The sequence below is a fragment of the Tenrec ecaudatus genome, chromosome 6 (genome assembly GCF_050624435.1).
Source record: "Tenrec ecaudatus isolate mTenEca1 chromosome 6, mTenEca1.hap1, whole genome shotgun sequence".
Classification (NCBI taxonomy): domain Eukaryota; kingdom Metazoa; phylum Chordata; class Mammalia; order Afrosoricida; family Tenrecidae; genus Tenrec; species Tenrec ecaudatus.
The window spans coordinates 64,604,400-64,617,712 of record NC_134535.1 but is presented as its reverse complement, the minus strand read 5'-3'; the positions used below and the strand labels follow the sequence as shown (position 1 = coordinate 64,617,712).

Genomic DNA, 13,313 nt, shown 5'->3' with positions numbered 1-13,313 from the left:
GTTCGCAGTGGCTGATTTTTTGGGAAGCCGATTGCCAGGTTTTTCTGGTGAGGTACCTCTGGATGGAATCAACTCTCCAGCCTTTTAGCTTAGTAGCTACGTGTGCTTCCTATCTGCACCACGCAAGGACTCTTTCTGCAATCCAAGAGGAATAGTTATTTTTATTAAGTCTTATAACAATAACCTTGCATACAATCATGCATCTTTTAATGCTCATGATCTGCTTTGTGAAACAGGGCATTTTGTGGCTTGGGCATTATAGAGACCTCATAGCAACAAGAGATACCACCTGAGGTAGTTTATTGTGCCATCCTGGCCGATAAACACATGTGGGGGTTCATTGAAGAGCGGGAGGATAAATGGTTGGACCAGGGTGCAGCTGACTTCGCCAGTTCCCTGGTTTAGCTGGCAAGACTCACTTCCTGCAAGACATCCCTGAGGAGAAGCCACATGGACCTACCCCAATGCAGCCCTGGGTGCTGGAGCAGCCACATGGAGACCCCTGCCAGCGCTGAGATGCTTACACGTTCACTGATTCGGCTTTCCTCCTGCAGCCAGCATCATTGTGTCTGTTTTGTGAGGTGGAGGAGGACTTTGTGGATTGGTGTCGGACATATGGGTTAATGTTGGACTTGTGGGCTTGGGCAGCACTGGGTTGAGATGTTTTTTTGATGCGCACTTAACTTTTATATAAAGTCCTCTCTTATACATGAGTTTCTGTGGATTTGTTTCTCTAAAGTACCCAGACTAACACACCACCTACAACAATCACAGAGCTTTTTAATTCAATATGATATTCAAACAAACACACATTTAGGGGACACACACACACACAGGCTTCAAAAACTTTGTTGAAAAATAGAATTAAAAGATAATGAAAAACTTCCACAAACTTTTTGAAACTCAATATAACTGGAAATAAGAGAAATGTCAACACTGAGTCTATCTTCAGTTATATTAATAGTAATGATCATTTTTTAAAAGGTGAAATTATTCAGTTACATGCTTTAAAAGTCTTCTCTAGGAAGTTCTTAAGTACACTTAGCAGATGAAATGATATAATGGCTGTCATCTCTTCAACATCACCCAGGTGTGGTAAGGTAACTCGGATAGAATACAGATCAGGCAATCCTGGCAATAAGATAATAGCTGTCAAGGCTGGGTGATGCATGCTGGTGTACACCACAATGTCCCCTCTACTTTGACATACGTTTGAACATTCTATAATATGGGGTTTTCAAAACAAGGGATATCCATTACTCTTTAGAAAACCCAACGTGGATGCCGTGAGTAATGGGCCATGGTGATGGCAGCTGTCTACACACACACAGTCTTATCTGCCCACCAGGCAAGATTCTCAGATGCCACCGCTCTAGCCACCCACTAGGCTCTGTCCAGTCTACCACACTGAATCGTTTTTTAGTGTGCATTCAACCTGTGTCTTGGGCTCCTGTCTTTGTCTCCCCACTGTCTTGTCTGTTTTCTCTGTGGTTGCTAGGTGCTACTGAATTGATTCTGACCCACAGCAACCCTGTGCACAATGGAATGAGACGCTGCCCAGTCCTGGCCATCCTCACGATTTTTCTTATGCTTCGGCCCATTGTTGCCGCCACTGTCAATCTGCCTCCTGGAGGGCTTTCTCTTTTTTTGAGTACTGCCAAATTTTAATTCCACACCTCTCGACCTGAAATATTTTAAGTTGCAAATTGGAACATGTTGTACTCTTAATTGAAGCATTTCAGTAGTTTAATACCTTTTAAAAATAAGCACTAAAAAACCAACTCCTTTGTGTGAGTTGAGGGTGTTTAGAGGTGAAGGCGTACTCTTCCGCCCCTCCCCCTTTCTCTCCTTCCTGATTCACCTGTAATTACCTTACGGATACGTTCCTAAAATCTCTAACTCTTACATATGTTACTCCCTGTAAACAAGCATCTTTCTTCCATTTCTTCCTATTTTTTTAAACTCCTATTTTTATAAACTTAGCTCAGAAAGAGATTTACCTTTCTGGCTCCTCGGTTGGGGCTAGAGTCCCTTCTCACAGCTCCTGTGAGTTCTCCTTGAGTTTTTGAATCTTTTCTCCTGATCTTTGTCCTTCCCAAGAAGAAACTTAAACTCAAAACCAAACCCACTGCCATTGAGGTGGCTCCCACTCCGAGTAACCCTACAGGAACTGGGGGGAACTGCCCCCGTGAGTCTCCCGGACTGTGATTGTCTACGGGACTAGAAAGCCTCGTCTTTCTACCTCAGAGTGGCTGGTGATTTTGAACTGCTGACCTTGCTACCCATGATGCTACGAGGAGAAGGTTATAGTCCTCCAATAAGAGAGAGGAGCCCTGGGGGTGCCGTGGTGAGGCTCTTGGCTGCGAACACAAAGGTCTAGACATGGAACCACTAGCGTCTCTGTAGGGGAAAGGTGTGGCAGTCTTGCTTCTGCAAAGCCTCACTGCCATCGGGTTGATGCCCACTCAGAGTGACCCGAAAGCACAAGGTGGAACTGCCTCGGGGAGTTTCGGAGGCTGTAACTCTTTTGTGGAGTAAAAAGTCCTATCTTTCTCTTCAAAAGTGGCTTGGGGTTTTGAACTATGGACCTTGAAGATGGCGGCCCACTGACAAACCACTACGCTAGCAGGGGTCCTCTGTAAGGATTACAGCCTAGAAAGTCAAGTTCTGTTAGGTCCTGCAGGGTTGCCATGAGTTAGAAGCAACTCAACGATAAGGGGTTCGATGTTTTTGAATGGGAGAATGAGGAGGGAGATTTGGTCAGGCATTGCTGAGCTGCAGAGGGATACAGAGCCTCGCCGTAGCTTTCACTGTGCCCCGCTGCAATCAGTAGGTGCCCTCTGAGAGGGAACAGCAACCCCTTTGAGAATGCACGCGTTGGCACACCTCTTGCACTCGAGAGTTGAATGATCTTTCTACATATTCCTTCTACAGATTAGAATAGACTCAAATTGGCAACAGCTTTTTAATCTTGTATCCCCAGAGCTTAGAACTGAGGCTGGGCCAAGGAGACTTCACTCGGTGCGTGTTGCACAAGGGACTGGTTGGATGACTGCAGGTGGGTGTGCAGTCCAGTTCTGAGGGCAAGGTGGCTAAGGAAGCTCCTCGGCAGGTGACGGTAGGGACCGGCAAGCTTAGGACATCCTCCTCTGGCAGTTCCCAGCGTGTCAGAGCAAGCTGGAGGGTTTCAGGCTCACGTCCATCTGCTTTCTCGGGCTTCTGACCAACGGGAGGGAGCCTGCAAGGCCCCACAGCTTTCCGGGAGGGTGAATGTTGCCATTTAGGAAAAGCTGGTCGGGCCATTTTGATGGTGGACGCACGCCAAGCCACTCTCTTCCTGAGGCTGCTCTGCCTTCGAGAGGAGTAACCCGGGTGGGTTCTCAACCAGGATCTGGAAACTTCGGAGAAGAGGACGCGCATGCAGGATCCCTTGTCAGTTTCAAAGTGAGCCTGAGCAGATGGCAATGATATTATAAACAGCTTTTCTATCACAACAGAAGGTTTACAACGATTAATGAAAGATCTGAAAGGGGCTCAGCTCTAGTTAAGAAAATTAATGGGACCCCGGAACAGATGCCGAATCGCAGCATCACTTATCGGCACGGTTACTGTCGGGCTTCTTGAGTGCCGCCTGATTCACAACATGAAAACTCGCTGGCTCCAGTCCACACGGGCAGCTGTGTCTCTGGCCAACTAGGAGGCCTGGATTTGGGAGCGAGCCTTTGGAATCATAAATGTGCAGGTCACCCAGAGTTCATTTCAACGGAAAGTGACGGAATTAATTTCTGGCCCTGGCTAAATTTCTGGAACTTGACAAATGAAACCCCCGGGAACAATACTCGCTACAGTTTCCTTCCTGTGGTGTGGGCTTTCCACCTGGAACATTGGGATATTGTGCTATCCTGTTTCCCCGAAAGTAAGGCATCTCCGAAAATAAGACCTACTTACAGTTTGCCTCTCGCTGAAATATAAGGTATCCTCCCGAAAATAAGACCTCCCTCGAAATAAGGGTTTGGATTGTTATGATGATGTTCCAGAAGATGATGACATGACTGTACATTGAGTAAATGTACCATAGATTGTTGTACTTGGAAATAATGGTAGTAACAAGACATTCTTGATACTGTAGGATTCACAGTTTGTCTGGTTATGCTGGTTTGTGTTGACAACTACTACCGTACCACATACAAGTAATAAATTTCCTTTTTTGGTTGTTGTTCAACAATAAATGTGTATCATATTCTTCTTCATGGAAAAATAAGACATCCCCTGAAAATAAGACCTAGCGCATCTTTGGGAGCAAGAATTAATATAAGACACTGTCTTATTTTTGGGGAAACAGGGTTGGAATATCCCCACTCCAAAGGTTGTTGAGTGGATAAGGGAAGGATCTGAGCTTTCGTTCCCTCTCTAATTGATGTGTTTCATAACTAGCTAGACAGACAGCTATGGTAGTAGAGTCATTAAGGACTCAGTGGCTAATTCAAAGGTGAGCAAATCAAACCTTTGTACAGTCTAAGGGTAAGCCTGTGGGACACTTCCACTCTGTCTTACAGGGTCTGTGATAGGATTTTGAGTCAACTTGGCGCCAATAGGATTGTCAGTGTTTTGGCAGTTAAAAAACAAAACAATCTCCTTTCCAGCGCCTGATGCCACCTAATTGATTCTGACTCATGGCGACCCTGCAGGGCAAGGTAGAACTTCCCCTGTGGGTTTTTGAGATTGTAACTCTTTACAGGAGTAGAAAGCCTCTACAAGTTTTCTTCATGGGACACAATGGTTTTGAACTGCCAGCCTTGTGGTTAGCAGCACAGTCTGTAGCCACCACACCAAGGCTCCTCCATGAACTCCTGGAAATTCTCTGTGACCCGATCTAACACTGCCCCTCGAGTGTGAGCCTCCACAGGGGGGTAAGATTAGAATGGAAGGCAACTCCCGTACTCAGGCCAGAGCTCTGAGACAATGGAAAGGGTGCTTCCTTGGGTGTGGGCTCTCAAGAAAAGAATGCCGTGGAAGAGGTTGCTTTGCTTTTTGCTGGGTCTGGTTCCTGCAGCTGGCTTATAGAGCTCTAGCTCTTTGGACGTGAGCCAATGACCCCAGAGCCATCAGCAGACTGCCATCCTGCCAACCTCGGAGTTATTCCCCTCTCCAGGTCTCAAGCCTGACAGTGGCTCTCTCTGTCCTCCCGACCTTGGATTCACGTGCCTGTGCAGCCACCAGCCCATGGTCCTCCTGCCAATCATCAACCCTCACAGCCACGAGTACAGAAAAGCCTTCAGCTTAACATCTGAACCACTGACTTGGAACGTGCCTAGGCTGGAAGTACCCACGTTTACAATTGCATGAGCCTTTCTTTGGAGAGATTTATCAATCTCTCTCTCTCTCTACACACACACACACACACACACACACACACACACACACACACACACGTTACTGGTTTGGTTCTTCTAGTGAACCCAGCCTAAGACAGGGCTGCTATGCATTGGAATTGGCTCCCGAGGACCCAATAACAACACTTTGCGTGTGTGTTTGTGTTGGAGTGGGGATCCTTCCCATAGCCTTTACAGACCAAGATTATTAGAAGCCTCCACATTATCTGAACGGCTGGGGCACAACCTGAGGGCATTTTTGGTGGTGTTCATTGTTGATGCTCTTTGGTCGCCTTGGATGGGGTGTGTAGTACAGCAATCAGACTAGTGGGGCTGGAAGAAATGCTTTCCTTTTGAAGCAACACCTGTTAAACGCAACAACAGAAGAACTCTGCTCACGGAGGAAACCAAGTCACAAGTGTGGTTAAAAGCTTTCTGTCACTGATGAGGGAACCACTATGGAAGAATGGAGAACTGCAGACAGTTAGAGAAAGTACTACATAGTTTCTAATGTACAGCAAGTCCCAAATTTGTATGAGCAACATTTCAGGGGACGATACACTGTATTTTTAATTTTCTTTACAATGAGTGGTAAGGAATTTTGTCAAGAAAACCCAAATCCTCACAAGGGGAAAAGTAAGTAATGTCCTGGTAACAGGAGAAAAGATTGATGTTGTCAAGGGTTTTGTTTTGGGTGGATCCACTATTGATGCTCATGCAGCAGCGGCCAAGAGAATAAATGATGGATTTCATTGGGTACATCTGCTGCACAAGACCTCTTTAAAGTGTTGAATAGCAAGGTTACTTCGAGGATTAAGGTGTGCCTGAACCAAGCCACGGCATTTTCAATTGCCTCGTATACATGGTGCTGAAGAATATTGAAAGCAGCAAACGTGTCTGTCTCGCAACAAGCACAGCCAGCACGCTCCTTAGAGCAAAGGATGCTGCCACTCCATCACTTGGACTTTGGCCGCGTTGTCGGGAGAGGCCAGTTCCTCCTGGAGAAGGGCATCATGCTGGGTAAAGCAGAGAAGCCCAGTGACAAAAAAGGAAGACCTTCCATCGGATGGATTGAGACCGTGGCTGCCTCAGTGCGCTCAAACGTAAGAATGCCTGGGAGGACGGCACAGGGCCAGGCAGTGTTTCATTGTGTTGCATGTAGGGACACTCTGAGTCGGAACTGACTTGATGGCACCCCAACAACAACAATACACTGAATCTATCAACTGGAAGGCAAAGAGTGAGAGTGTGAGTGATCCTGGAAATAGCAGGATTCTAAACACGGAGACACAGAAAAAGGAGGGCAGCGACTCAATGTGATCATGCAAATCACCAGTGTTGTTTTAGACTAAGATAAACGCAAACCTGCACAGAGAGTGACGGTCGCCATGACACGTGCTCATTTGTAGCTCGAGGAAAGATCGGCACCAAGGTGAAAAATGGCATTTCAGGCTGTAGTAGTCTTTGTCGTCAGCATCATCATAAACACCCTCTGCTTATTGACTTCTGACTGTGCCCATTTCCCACAAGTTACAAGTCACACGTTACGGGTTCCTATCTGAGGTAGGTCATATTGTGTGCACATTGCTGAAAATGGAACCAAATCTCAAACTCGCTCACATTCCTGAAGCTCAAAGGAGGTAGAGGCGGAATTTAAAGCAGGTGCCTTTTATGACGACATACATTGCCTTCAATGATTCTGCAACGACATGGTACGTGATCAGTAATGGGGTTCCTCCCTCCTTACTTTCTTCTGAACAAAAAAGAGTGCAAATACCACGATTATATTTGTATTCTAATGGGCAGCATCCTAATTTGGACCACCCAGATTCTTCCGAGCAGATGATCCGATGACAGTTCCAGCATGTCTGTTATGCAAACATGTCCTACGAGTGCGGAGGGAGCACATGTCTGTTATGAAAGCATGTCATATGAGTGCAGAAGGAGCACATGTCTTAGTATACCCATTTGAGAGAATCGGGTTGTGTTCAGGGCGTAAAAAATAGGGCCTCTTGAAAATGGAAATTACTTCCGAAGTATTAGAAGTACCCAAAATAGTAGGCATAGAAATTGTGGGCAGGAAGGTGCATGGGAGGAGGGGGAAGGGGAGCCAAAGAAACGAGCAATCGAAAGGGAATCTCGCTCCCCCAAGCGCTCAGTTGTTTCTGAGACTGCTGCCAGCCTGTCTGCCCACCATGACTCTGGGATTGGGAGTCTCGCCAATGCGTACGCCATACATATTCATCGCTGGCCGGGCCCTTCCGCTCTGCAAGGAAGGTAGCCGAGATCTGCTTAGCTCGGCACATTATGCAAAATCGGTTTCTCCACAGGGTTTTGCTCCAGACCCAGGCTGGAGGCTTTATCCTCCTCCTGAAATACATCCCCTGAAGAAAATGCATGTGCAGCAGGCTTGTCAGGAGCGGGATGCAAACGTTGGCACCGAAAATCAGTTGGTAGAGGAATCACAATGAGTCCAAACCTGTGCCTGTTTTCAAAGGCTGGCTCATAAAGTGTCCTTGGATGCGAGCATCACGACCAGCTGCCCGGATCAATGTAACTACCGACTTGTTCTGATTTTGACTGGGAATTCTGAACACATGGCCTGGCGTGGCCGTGATGCTGGATCTGGATGATTTGAGGCTAGGAGATGCCAGAGTATTTGATTTCATCCCACTCGTGATTAGTTGGGATGAAATTGTACAGAAGAAAAACTCTTTCCTTATTTTCTGCATTAAATGTGGTTCTCCATGCTCTTGATAGAAGATGGGACCAATGTCATGTCTTCTGGATATGGCATTGTCCTGGGATTCTCAAGAGAAAATGAGCACTTCTGCTGTAACTTGCCGTGTAAGCTTCAAACCCTAGAGGCATGTTGCTGCTGCTTACACTTCTCCCCCTTCTTCTTCATCATTTAATCGGGGCTCTCACAGCTCTTATAAAATTCCATACCTCATTGTATCAAGTATATTTGTACATATGTTGCCATCATCATTTTCTACACATTTTTCACTTGTTCTTGTACTTATGTAATTTAATCTCAAAACTCCTAAGAGATACGAATGTATTGGGGCTACAAAATCAAAGTCAAATGCTTTGGGAAGATGCCACAGGGTAAGATGGGGATTAGGGGAAATTTTTTAAATTGCTATTCATTACACAAAGAAAAACAAACATTGGGGAAAATAATAAAAATATATGGTAAATATTCATATGAGGAAGCTTCAAGAGATTTTTGAAAAAATTCCATTATCTTTTAATAATTTTTTCTATCAATTTGTTGCAGCCTCTCATATTACTTAAATTCTTGACATGATCAATGCATGAGAAAAATCGAACAAAACTGGAAATCATTCTCCATATTAAGGGCCCAGGTAAAAAATAACAGCAACAAAAAAACAAGCGTATTGTCAGTGAGTCAATTCAGACTCCTCGGGCTCTCTGGGCAGAGTAGAACTGCCCCTCGGATTCCGCAGCCGTAAGTCTTTATATGAGCAGGAAGCCTCGTTTCTGTCCACAGAGCAGCTGGTGGGCTTGAATGGCTCGTCTTGGGTTACTAGCTTAACCCACAACCCACTATGCCGCCAGGGTTCCTTAAGGGCCTGGTTTTAAGGCGTGGGGGTGCCCCTAATGCAAAATTCACAGAATCATATTCATAGGGAAGGAGCCTGGTGGTGGAGTGGCTTTGCAGTGAGCTGCTAGTCATGATGTCAGCAGTTTGAACCCACTAGGCGCTCCAAGGGAGAAAGATGGGGCTTTCACTGTCACCAGGAGTTCCAGTCTAGGAAGCCCACAGGGACAGCTCTGCTCTATCCTGTAGGGTCATGCTGAGTCGGAACAGACTTCTGCCTCAACGGCAGGGAGTTATTCATAGGGAAGGCCCTGGCTTTACCCATAAGACTGGGAAAGTTTTAGGTTAAATATTTATGCTATGGATAGCGATCATTTTGTACTATGAATCTCTATCACTTTCTAAAATGTCCCACATCACCCGACTTTGTTAATGAATGGGCTTTCTTCAGTTCACGATCAGAGCTACTCTACACATCTCCAAGGGCTTCCACTGCATGCGATGGAGAGGACGGCCGCTGGCCACAGCAGCAGCCGCACCTGGACGGTGCTAGAAAGGCAGACTTCCAGTTCTTCACTGGAGTCGTGCCCAGGATCTGTGTTTGTACAAGCTCTTCCGGTGGAATCACTCCCCACCGGAGATGGCAAGACAAGGGGATAGAGCAACCTGACATAAGCACATGGGGCCAATTCCTTTGGTTACGACTCAGCAATTCTGCTTCTAGGCATTTTCCTTGAAACCAGAAGACATGCTGCATAAGGCTCTCTGTGGTCTTACCATCTACTCGAAGCTTAAAAACTGTAGGCGGGACAATCTAATTGGAAAATAAAAACGGTAAATACATGCCAGGCAGTCAGTAAAGTCATATTATGGTTTTATAAATTGGTGAACTGCTTACGGCATGAAGTTAAGTAAAATAAACAAACCTGACATTCACTATGGTCATAATTCTGTAATCTAAATTGCCACAAAGACTGGGAAATGACTGGTCCCATTCTCTTAGAGTGGCACACGGTGACGGCATCGTTCCCATCTCTTAAAAAAATGAATGGAGTTATGATGTTTCTATAATCAAAATACTTCAATTATACTATTTGCAATTCACACAATACTCCCAAGATGCAATTTAAAGGCCCTGTAACTATGTCAAGCGCGGCTGCCGTGCCACTCAGCTGCTGATCACATACAGCATCGCTATCGCGCACGTGAAACAGACGGGCGTGACCGCAGTCCGCTGTCACTAAGCCTGCCGTCCGTACCTGAGTTGTCCTCGTCTTTGCGGACCTTGAGCTTCACCAGGTCTTCGCACTGCTGCAGGATCTGGACCGCGTCGTCCATGGAACAGTTGTCCAGTCGGATGTTGTCGATGGCAAGCAGCTTGTCCCCAAGTTCCAGAGTTCCGGTTCTGTGAGGAAATGCACACATAGTACCGCGTGATGAACCACGAGCCGGCACCGGGCCATTTAGAGACATTAAACATAACAGCACGACGGTCGTCTTCGGAGGGAAAGAGGTTCTTCAAAGGCTTTTAAAGGGCACTTTATAGACAACCACTGCCGCCACCACAGGCCGCCTCTCCTTTCCCCAGCCTTATTGCGCGTGGCTGCGGCGGCGGCATTCCACTGCGAGACCTGCGCTTACTCGGGGAGGCAATGGGTCTGCAGAGGCCCATGTGTGCTGTGGCTCTGTTTGCTCGCGGGCCACCCGGCGCTGCAGAGGGCCAGGGAGGGAGGGGAGGCCAGGTGCGGTGGAGCGAGGGAGATCGAAGGGTGACCTCGCTGCTATTGCCACCTGCACCTGGGGCTGCCGCAGGGGGCTGGGGACAGGGACACATGATTCCAGGCGATGGCCATTGCGACTCTGGTACCGAGCAGGGACCGTGCAGTCTTGTAGAGAGTTTTTGAGGTGCACCATAACATGAGAACCGTCATGAGAATGCAGTAGGTACATGTATTTGTCCCTGCGGAAAGGACCCCTGACGGCATAGCAGGGAAGTCCTCAGCTGTTGACCGAAAGGTTGGTGGTTCAAAACTCCTCCAGGGGATCTGTGGGAGTAAGACCTGGGGCTCAAAAAAAAAAATCTCCCTATGGGGCAGTTCCACTCCATTTCAGAGGGTCACTAGGAGCCAAAAAAGAGACTCCACAGTGTCTAACAGTAATAGCACGTATGAACACCCACACATACAAGTATATGTAAGGGAGTTTGTGACTATAACACATCACGCAGAACTCTCCTTTAACCACGATGTCTGTGACGGTGTGAATTGTTTCTCAGCCTCTTCCCTGCTCTTTGTTAACAGAGTCTGCAGAGTTTGGCGGGGTGTCTGCAGGGGCCCACAGGCCCAGCCCCCGCTTCGGTGGCTGCTAGCTGTGGGAGAACATTGGCACTGGGATTGGGAAGTGATATGTAACTTCTCCGTTGTCCCCTTAGGATGTTTGCCTGGCCGCTCCCTGCCCACGCCCTCTGGCTAGAGACTTGCACGGCCAGAGCCAGCTGGTACAGACAGCAGGGCTGCTCCCCAGCGCTGGGTTGCCTCCTACACCCCAGCTGCTGTCTGAGAAACGACTTTTGTTTTGTTTGAACCACAAAACTTAAGCAGCTCTTTGTCCCGGTACTTAGCCCACGTTGTGACTCATGCAATATCCTTCTGTAATGTTAAAAGAGCATTTCTTTAATGAAATTAATACCTGCATAGATGCGATTTTTTAACATTATTTGAAAAATAAAAAGAAAGTTAACAGCCTGATATAAGAACCCACCCCCCACATCATTTAAAAATAATTTTGATCGATAAAATATTGGGTGCTCCTGACTGTGATGGGGTTTGGAAGGTGGTGGTAGGAGGTTAGCGTCCACTGGTCCTTTTTAAAAACCCAGACATGCTGAGTTTGAGGAGGTTCGGACCAAAGAAGAGATCTGGACATTGTTTAAGGCTGAAGGACACGCTCAGCACTAACCCTCATCCACCGGCTTCCTCTCCTGGGGTGCCTCTCATAATGGAGACCACTTTCAATTTTTAAGCTGGAAAATGAAAGACTGACGATGCTCAATGAAGGCACACTTATAATGGACTCATGAAAGACCTTGAAAAATACTAGCTGTTGAATAGCGTCTGCAGTGTGTCCAGAAAGTAAAGGGGCGCGAGGGAGAAACCTAGCAGCCATTGCCATCTGGGATGCCAGATCACACTGATCAATAGTGGCTGCCTTGCACATGATATAGAGAGCCTGCGAATCCATTAGCAGCGCCTGCCTAGGGTGTGAATGAAGTCACTGCTGCTGAATTTCAGAGATGTCAGGGGATGGGTCAGTCAGCCAATTTTTCTTACCTGTGTGCCACGCTGCCTTTCTTGATATCTGAAATGACCAGGGGGTCCCCTGGTTTTCTACTGGATGGCGCTGCAATAATGAAGACAGAATAGCGACATTTTAGATCCAAGGATCGGCCACAACTGTGTGTTTTCCTGTTTAATAACAACCGTTAATACAAGTCCAGTTTGTGTTGAAAGCAAAGATGAGCAGCAAACGAACTAGACAGCACACACATTATACTCTTTTGATCCCAAATGATGTTTGTGCTTCAGGACTGATGAAATGAAAGCAGAGCTATTTAAGATTTGTAGTTAAGAGAAACTATAATGACAAGAGGTGTCCATCAATTTAAAATTCATTTTAATTGGTGACCAGGAGAGGAGGTGAACATTGAGTACCCTAATAGGGAACTATTAAAAACCAATGAAGCATGGATACATGACCCTTTCTCCCACCCTTTCCTCCATCCCTCCAATGATAAGACACCACTGTCCGTGAAATGTGGCATATCCTCACCTGCAATAGGTAGGAAACTGGATGAAAATCACTGACATTCTTTTTGTTCCCCATAGATTTCTTGCTTGGTGGACGACTCACCAGAACCGGCCTTACAGCTGTCAAGTCAGCTCTGGCTCATAGAAACCCTCAAGGACAGAGCAAAACTGTCCCTGTGGGTTTCCATGGCTGAGGATCTTTTGGGGATTAGAAAGTCTCATCTTTCTCCCACCGAGCGGCTGGTGGTTTCAAACTGCTGTGACTATATTCTTCTACTTAATTATATCCTGATGCATGTTTACATGCTAAAGATGCATTATGTACCTTTCACTGACTTTACAGGTAAAATTATTATTCCGTACAGTGGTCAGCTTTGGGCTTTATAATGTTTCTTAGAAATTCTTCCATTTGATGAGAATACAGAGCAATTAGGGAAAAAAAAAACTCACAACAAAACAAAAACGAGTCTACTTGGAACTGACCCTGAGAATAATTTATTGTCCACATCCAAACCAAACTAACCCACTAACTTCAAGTCAAGTCCACTCATGACGAACCCTGAGCAG

At 46.5% G+C, this 13,313-nt stretch overlaps 1 protein-coding gene across 5 annotated transcripts in view; it reads right to left on the bottom strand.

Annotated features, from left to right (window-relative positions):
• GRIP1 (glutamate receptor interacting protein 1) overlaps positions 1–13,313 on the bottom strand; it is a 477,907-nt gene that overhangs the window by 59,588 nt on the left and 405,006 nt on the right. For all 5 annotated transcript variants that reach the window (XM_075552787.1, XM_075552788.1, XM_075552790.1 and 2 more), the window contains 2 exons: positions 12,270–12,339; positions 10,200–10,345 (listed from right to left, as the gene is read on the bottom strand). In XM_075552787.1, coding sequence (XP_075408902.1) covers positions 10,200–10,345; positions 12,270–12,339 — 216 coding nt within the window. The remainder of the gene's footprint in view (positions 1–10,199; positions 10,346–12,269; positions 12,340–13,313) is intronic.